Below are 8937 nucleotides of genomic sequence, written 5' to 3' on the forward strand. Positions count from 1 at the left end.
GTAAAAAACATAAAAGATTTAAAACAAGATGTACACAGTTCATCAATTATTATGAAATGTTTTATGCAGCTAAATAAATGCCATTTCAAGTTATATAATTGTTGAAGTAGGAGTATCAAATGAGAATCTTTAACAAACATTTTTAAAATACTCACTAATTGGAGCTGAAATTTCATGTTAAAATAAGTTCATCCTCTAGAGAGAACACACTTTAAATAAGACTTATTTTTCTGCCATTACTTTTGCACAGGCCAAATTTTGTTTTATTTTTTCCCCCCAATATGTTTAATTCAGCAAATAAACAGACGTTGAGCATTAAAATATGCAGACGTTTGTTCTCTGTAGATGGTGTGTTAACAATGTCATGTGACTAATTTTTTGCATTTAAAACTTTTATTTTGGAATAATTTCATAAATAGCAATCAACTACTCTATTTAAATTTGCCTTGGAAGTAAATATGAAGCATAAACCTTTTTTAAGATTCTAAGACGTACATTCAATCAGGTGTGCACAAACCTTTGGCAGGTACTGTATGTAACCGTATGTACTGAGTGTCTGATGTCATTTTATTTTTTGATAAGGAAAAAAGCTGTTTTAAGTAGCCGACCATGTGTGCATGCTGTATGTACTGTTGGCCTGCCTTTATGACCAAGCATGTCACTCGGGTATTTATTGTGTGTGTGTTTTGTGTGTGTGCGTGTGTGTGAGAATGTATTTTTTTGGCAATACAGTATTTCTGCTGTGTTCTGTAAAACATGCTGGTCAGAAAGAGTCCAGAGCAGACAGAGAGACCCTGTTTATACCTGGTTACTTCATGTGTCTGGTATCTGGATTGTATCCTGATAAGATTTTAGCCACATGCATTTACTCTTGGTAGTCAAATGCGCCGGATAAGCCAGGCATGCACTGAGCTGACTGAATTTCATGATCAGGCCGAATTTCAGCTTCGTTTGCCGTGCAGTGTGAGGGCGGGGAGCGATGCCCGATTGCCCAAACGAGCTCAGATTAAGCAGTTGGACAATCAGATGGATTTCTGACGTAAGAAATTTTGGTTGCTTGTCTTACAATTTGAGCAGTTTCATGAACCGAAGTCGCACCCAAAACCACACACAAACACCACTCCTATGCAGGTAAACTGAATTGTGAGAGATATTTATATATCATCTTTGTCTGTAGAGCACCTGGGTTTTAGTTATGAGTGCACAGTATTAAGGGTCATTCTACAGAAACGTCCACTTTTTTATCTTTCCATAGGAGTCACTGGTGTTACACATAAGAAAGGTAACACCAATGACATTTTTAATAAAAATGTGTCTTACAAAATGGCTACTACAGAGCCTCAAACCACATGTTGTCAATCATGGAATATCCACTAAAATATGGAATTTAATACATTTGTATTCCATTTTTTCACAATTACCTAAGAATAAAGTAGGTCACACCAGTGACTTCAACTAAAAGCTTCATATGGGATCATGAGCTAAATGAGAATTTCTGATAACTGAAAAGACACACTGGACTTCCCATGTGCTTTTCTTCATAGATCATCAGAAAAGAGATAAAAGGAAGTCAAGTGTTGTCATCAGTGTGATTTTTATTACAAAATAAGAGATTTTTTGTTACACAGTAACATCAGTGACATGACTCCTGGGGACAACAACTTTCATTATATATATTTTATAATATTTATTTGCCATTTGTTTTCTTTATGTAATTGAAATAATATATTTCATAGTCATGTACAGATTATTGCAGTTAAAATTGCCTCAAAAAATAAAATTACCTCAAAATATGGCCTCACCCTTTACACATGACTGTGAGGTTGAGCACTTCTGTAGTGCTTGGAATTCTGTATAATTGATTTAAAAACCAATATTGCTAAATTGATGGCTCGAGAAGGTGTAATTGTAAAAATAACATTGTTTTATTTTAAAATATAAATAAATTGTAACTCTAACATGTTTTTCAAGTGTAATGTATCTGTAAATGCTAGGGACACAAAAATGGACGTTTCCATAGAATGACTCTTCAGCCTCTTTGGCTGTAGTTTTGCACAGTAGCATCTGTCCATATTGCTATTAAGCGTTCTTTTGTTCTGGTCCCCAACCATCTGTCCTCCAAGACTGTCTTCCTTAAATACACAGATCACGTGTCCAGTGATGTACTGCATAGGGAGGGGTTTTGGTTGGTGAATGTGTCTTGGAGAGACGGATACACTATAACATGTGGCTCCAGTGCATCTCAGTCCATCTTCTGAAGCGGTTTGAGTGATCAGATCTGTATCTGTTTTTAAATCCCTTTTTGGTACATTTACACATTTTTATATCATCCAAATATAATCCTGATACTCAAGACCAGTATTGTGGTAGTGACCAGGTGTAAACAGGGTCAGGGAGACCTAAATCAAACCAAAGTAAACCCATGCAGTGTCTAATGTAACGGCACCTGTTCATTCCTAAAAGAGAAGAAAACGCTTGTTAAAGGTATGTATTCAGTGTGTCGGAGTGAAAAGAATGCCTGTTGGACTTTTCAGGTGCATTTCCAGATGTAAATAATGCAGAATTTGTGCCATATGTAATTGAATTTAGTAAAAATCAACATATCCCAATGCTGTTTTTATGACTGTCGTTGGCATCAGACCTTTCGGAGTGCACCTTTTAAAGATTATGTACTGGTTGCTGTTGCTTTTTTATTCTATGTATCTTTCTTTTCTGGAAATGTATCATCTTTTCAGTTTTATCTTTGATCTGTTGACCTCTTTGCTGTACAAACTAATAATAAATATATGAATTCATTAAAACAGTAGAGGCTGCAGTTAATGAGTGAATTGGTTATGGGCTGAAACAGATTAAACCTGATGCTGGATTAAAAGGGAATTCCACAAAATGTAGCAGAATTTCTGCATAATTAAATGGTTGAGATGTAAACATAGTCATTCAGAGTGGTTTGGTGTGAAATGCTCCATTCTAAAGAAACTTACCGAGTCAGAATTGTTCACGGTGGTGATAGGAACCAGACGTCCACCAGTTCCCTCACAGAAAGTTAATACATGAAATGGTTATGAATACACTACCTGATGTCTGAGACATTGTTTTACAGTAGTTTTGAGGTTTTGGCCTAAAACATAATGGTGAATATTCATGAAGGGTGTTGTGAGGCAAAATAGTCCCCAAAGAAAACTTTGGATTTTCCGCTATTTTGCTGATTATGCTCACTTTTTAGTCAAACATGCATTTGGACAATGACGTTTAAGTACTGACGGTATCCACGGTATGTTCAGAAAAGTATATTGTTATGTAATTTATCACAACAATGACAATGCTGTCATATTAGCCAGCTCTAATTTTTCACTGGTGGTTTTGGATAGTAAATAAAATGTCTATATTTGTGTTGTACTCAAGGCTACCTCTGATTGCTATTACCACCACTGTAAAAAAATCTGAGTCAGCTGTTTCATACCAAACCACTCTAACCGACTGTTTACATCTCAATGATGTAATCAGTGGGGGAAAAAAATAAAGTGGAGTAATTAAAACAGCAAAACTGTAAATACAGGGTGATTCAAAAAGATGAATCAGATTTGCCATATTTTTACAACCGTGAGGCACCTAGGAACCAATCACATACCAATTGAAAGAGGGGGTCACTGTCACCGGAAGATGGCTCCCTTCAGTCTGCGAGGAGATGGAGACCCCTGAGCAGAAAGCGTTTTGTGTTCTCTACTTCAATAAGAGTGAATCCATTATAACTGTGCAATGTGACTTTCCGCGGCAGTGAACCTCGAACAGCTCAGTATTCATTGTTGGTTCCACAACACTGGATGATCTCCGAAATCACACTGAAAGAGCCGTGAGTACAGTAACACCCAACATGCTCAATCGAGTATGGGATGAATTTGACTATGGTGTTGATGTTGTCCGTACAGCTGGAGGAGGTCATATTGAGCACTTGTAAAATTACATTTTTACCTTATGCTCACTTAAACCATTACAATTTACTGCATTGTTCTGTAATGATTTACAAGTGAAATAAATCATTTTGAAATCAGATGAATCTTTTTGAATCACACTGTACATCATTTAAATTCATATTTAGGCTTAAAAGAGGCCAAGATACAAATGGTCAGGTTATCTGATGAAACATTTGCTTATTTAATATGTGTCCAAGTTCAACATTTGTAGTGGGCTGATGGATATGCTGGCTGTAAAACACCAAACCAGTAGGCAGGTTTCCATCTATGCATTTTTAGGAATATTTTAACATATGTAATAAAAAAGCATTATGGGAAGTCTGTACACCTGTTTGAGGTGTATACATTTTACCATTAAAAAAAAGAAACTGCGACAAACACATTCGCCGAATAAATAATGCAAATAGATTGGCTCATAGTCCGGGGGCACCCCAGTCAAATTCCATGTTTTTGTTGATTTTCTAAATGAAAATATTTTTGAGTGAGTTAATGAAGAAAATAAAACAAAACTGTTTTAATAACAAGAAACAGTGATGTTTGACAGTAATACAGCCATAAAACAATGAGAAGTTGTTTAACGTTAAAGATTTCCTAGTAAACCGGGTTCATATTTCTCTGCTGTGAGTTTACAGATGTGATGTAGAGAGTTTTATTCTCCTGTACATGTGTGATGTGTTTACTTGAATTTAATTCAACAGCTGGATGAAAACCTGACTAATGTCTGTTGTTAATAATAAAACTGTTGGCTGATTTTTTTTGTGTGGTGTGCATGAATTACTGAGTGGATACTTACAGCTAAGTACATGTGCAATTGCAAATTCCAAATGATGAGTAAAATTTAGATTTTGAGCATCTCTCAAATCGTACCCACAAACCAGGAAAATGAATGACCAGTGGAGAGGTGGGGGAATATGTAACTACAGTAAAGATGAGGTGTGGTCACATAGATGTTTATTCAGAAGTCTAGGCAAGTTATAAAAGGAAAAAAGAAAAAAAGGTTTTAAATAAATTTGCGCCGTGGCTCACTGAGGATCACACCCCCCTCCTTCATGGCTGTCCAAAAGCTCTGGACCTGAAACAAAGAACATTAATGCAATTTTAAATAGAGCTTAGTTTCATATAAAGCTGACACCTTTAAAGAGACCATTATTTCAAAATTTCTGGATAATTAAACAGTTAATATGTAAACAAAGTCATTCAGAGTGGTTTGGTGTGAAATGCTCTGTTCTTGAGAAAACTGTTCACAGTGGTGGGAACCAGACGTCCACCTCTAAAAGCTGCCTCACAGAAAGTTACTACATGAAAAGGTTATGAAAACACTGCCAGATGGCTTAAAATTTTGTTTATGATAGTTTTGAGAAAGTTTTGGCCTAAAGAGGTACATGCAGATCATTTTCAGGCAAGACAGTCCCCAAAGAAACCTTTTTCCCCCCAGATTTAACACTATTTTACCTAGAGGTGGGCAATATGACAAAATGTAATATCACGATACTTAGGGAAGTTTTATATGGTACGCCATATGTCACGATATTTATTTTTCTGACATCTGATGAGGGAGAACAGACAAAATAGTACCCATTTTAGAAATACCATCAAAACCTATGAATCCAATTATTGGTATTCAACATCACACACTGTGCTACACTAAATCCAATTAAACAGGGCTTTTTTTGATTAAAAAGTAAAAAAATCACTTTTTAATCAACATGTAGGTGGAAAAATAATTTTACAAGTACTGATGATATCCATGATGCTCAGAAAAGCATACTGTGATGTAATTCATCACGATAACAATGAATACTGCCAAATCGCTCAGCTCTAACTTTGACATCAACATTTCATATAAAGCTCAGAAGACACATGTAGGTTCACTGGTGGCTTTGGATAGTAAACAAAATGGCTATATTTGTGTTGTAGTCATGGTGACACCTGGTTTCTATCACCACCACTGTGAAGAAATCTGAGTCTCTACAATCATGAATTGTATTGTATATGGAATGTTGATGATGGTAAAATAGTGGAAAATCTGAAATGAGTTTGCTTCGGGGACTATTCTGCCTCACAACACTCAGCATGTACTTCTGGCTCCTAAAAATTACATTTCAGGCTAAAAACCTCTCAAGAATATCGTAAAACAATGTCTTAAGGATCAGCCAGCCATTTATTTATGCAAGAATTTTGAAAAACTGATGGAATTCCCCTTTAATCCCTATTTAGGAAACTGGCCTTGTGTTTTTTATTGTGCTTTTTGGGGTGATAAGTAAATTTTCAATTGAAAATAAGGCCTTTTGGTCTAGTAAGAAAAAAGGTCTAGCTGTGACATTTAATCATCTGTCTCATCTCTGAAGAGCACAGACTCACCGCCTCTGTACGAAAGGCCCACGGTACTTCACGATAAACCAGATGTGTGATGCCAGCCTCGCAGCATCGCTGGGCCAGAACCACCCCCACAGCACGGCAGGCAGATACAGAGCGGGTGGAGCTCAGCTCCTTCTTCAGCGCCCACTCCTGCGTGGAGCACGTGAGCACGGGCACGTTAGAGTCACGTGAGAAAACCTCAGCAGAGACGTGATGCTGCGAGCGCCGGAACACCAGCCTGAGGAGAATAGAGGGCGTCGAGTGGTCAGTTCAATCACAGATTTACCAAACATTCTACAGTTCAAAATGAGGACTGTCTAACAGAAAATGAGCCTTAACTCTCCTACTATTGGTCAGGCTTGACTTAAAGGGCCCATATTCTTTAAGTCATACATTTTTTGTTGAATTTAATTTTTTTCCCCAAAAAATCCACTACTATAATCCATTTTTACATCATCATTATCCCTTAGAATTAACCAGACTCTTATTGTGCCTGCAAGACTGATACATGTAAACGAGTCCCGATCGGCTACCCTTTATTGTGCCTCCAAAGTGAAAAACTACTTATAACTTCAGTGTGAGTGGGCGGGGCTAAACTAGGGTAAAATGTTTAGGCAGTGACACCATAAAAACAAAAATTCAAAACAAGCTATTTAGATTTAGTTTTCGTAAATGGACTGTAACTGTATGTTTTTGAGAAACTTAAACTATGTTTACATGGAGTTTTCCATGACGTGTGTCCTTTAATCAAAATCCGGATGCATTTTGGATGAGTTGAGAGATGTTTTGTGAAAGTATTTACTGAAAAGATTGGTGTGACTATTCAGTTCTATTGTTTGTTAGCAGCATTAACCTTGCAGCTATAGTTCTCAACTAAAGAAGCAAAATTTGTCTTGGCTGGGGTGAGTGTAAAACTGTACCTTAGATTTCTTGCTGAAGTGTTCTTTTATTACCAGATGTGAACTAAGCCTATTTCGCATAGCAGTATGAGAGTGCATGTTCTCAAACACACCTGTGGTGGTAGTGTTTTGTGGGCCAGACGGTGGCCCAGCCTCTGTCTTTCACAGCGAGGGCCATCTGTTCCAGATTTCTGGGGTTTCGGTTAACAAAAGTCTTACTGATGTCTTCATTATGGTTAATCTCAGGCTTATGTGCCGCCTGAGTCAAAGTCCGAGCTGAGGAGAGAAACAGAGAAAGAGACAGAGACATATCAGTGTTCCAGGTAGCTTTCTCAATGAATCATTATGAACAATTACATTTATGGATACACCCACTTACACATATACACACTCATCGAGCACTTTATTAGGCACACCCACCTTGTATCTACACTTATTGTCCATTTTATCAGCTCCACTGACCATATAGGAGCACTTTGTAGTTCTACAGTTACAGACTGAAGTCCATCTGTTTCTCTGCATACTTTGTTACCCTGTTCTTCAATGGTCAGGACCCCCACAGAGCAGGTATTATTTGGGGGGTGGATCATTCTCAGCACTGCAGTGACACTGATGTGGTGGTGCTGTGTCGCACTGGTGCGAGTGGATCAGCAGTGCTCCTGGAGTTTTTAAACACTGTGTCTACTCACTGTTCACTCTATCAGACACTCCTACCTTGTTGGTCCATCTTGTAGATGTAAAGTCAGAGAAAATAGCTCATCTGCTGCTGCACAGTTTGTGTTGGTCATCCTTTAGTCCCTCATCAGTGGTCAGGACACTGCCCACAGGATGTTTTTGGTTGGTGGACTATTCTCAGTCCAGCAGTAACACTAAGATGTTTAAAAACATCAGCAGCACCACCCAAATAATACCTCCTCTGCGGTGGTCCTGACCATTGAAGCACATCATGAAAGGGGGCGAACAAAGTATGCAGAGAAACAGATGGACTACAGTCTGTAATTGTAGAACTACAAAGTGCTCCTATATGGTCAGTGTGTATATATCATACATCAGGTTATCATAATACAATAATAAACATTTAATGTAGACAGTATTCTAAAGCATAACGTTTGAGAATATATTACACATATATAGTTCATATTTTCAACACATTTCTAGTACTTTTTTTTACATCTAGATGAAAGGCAGAAGTAGCCTGTTAATCTAGTCTGTTGCTACTATTCTGGTATCATAAAAGACACAGAAGTAAGATCTGAGTTAACTCTATTAAAATATCTACTCATTATAGGCTATAAATAAATATAGGTCTTTTAATAAAATTAACACAGATCCACTCACTGGAGTAATGGGAGTCTCCTCTCTCCTCACTAGGTTGTTCTAATACATTGTTTATTTAGTACAACAAATCCATAAAATAACACCTTTATCATAATAATGATAATAATAATTCTAATAATAATAATAATAAAAGTCCCCTCTATGTCCTCACCTTCACTCCAGCCGCTCTGCAGTCGGACTCTCCGGAGCAGCGCAGCTACGAGCGCCATAATTCACCACCCACAGACTAAATTTAATAACTGATTTATTATAATGATAATATCATACAGCGGTTTCTGCTCCTCTACATTAAACCAAACTAAATTAAATCACACGAACACACCACACAGAGAACTGCGCGCAGCCATTTTCACAGCTGGGTTACACTCAAC

General features: G+C 37.3%; 1 protein-coding gene across 1 annotated transcript; it reads right to left on the reverse strand.

The window, feature by feature from the left end:
* Positions 1 to 4905: 4905 nt before the first annotated feature.
* On the reverse strand, positions 4906 to 8936 carry mrpl18 (mitochondrial ribosomal protein L18). The gene is made up of 4 exons (XM_036567907.1): positions 8718 to 8936; positions 7342 to 7504; positions 6333 to 6567; positions 4906 to 5043 (listed from the first exon to the last, which is right to left on the reverse strand). The coding sequence occupies exons 1-4, from the start codon at positions 8773 to 8775 to the stop codon at positions 4972 to 4974; spliced, it is 528 nt and encodes a 175-aa protein (XP_036423800.1). The 5' UTR covers positions 8776 to 8936; the 3' UTR covers positions 4906 to 4971.
* Between the last annotated feature and the right edge of the window lies 1 nt (position 8937).

This window comes from Colossoma macropomum, unplaced genomic scaffold, assembly GCF_904425465.1.
Source record: "Colossoma macropomum unplaced genomic scaffold, Colossoma_macropomum, whole genome shotgun sequence".
Lineage (NCBI taxonomy): Eukaryota > Metazoa > Chordata > Actinopteri > Characiformes > Serrasalmidae > Colossoma > Colossoma macropomum.

What these genes read in the sequence shown, in the direction of transcription:
- mrpl18 (XM_036567907.1), bottom strand. Translation starts at nt 8,775, where the DNA reads ATGGCGCTCGTAGCTGCGCTGCTCCGGAGAGTCCGACTGCAGAGCGGC. An exon ending in GCAGAGCGGCTGGAGTGAAG is followed by an intron (nt 7,505 to 8,717) that starts GTGAGGACATAG and finishes TTCTCTCCTCAG; the next exon opens with CTCGGACTTTGACTCAGGCG. An exon ending in ACAAAACACTACCACCACAG is followed by an intron (nt 6,568 to 7,341) that starts GTGTGTTTGAGA and finishes TATTCTCCTCAG; the next exon opens with GCTGGTGTTCCGGCGCTCGC.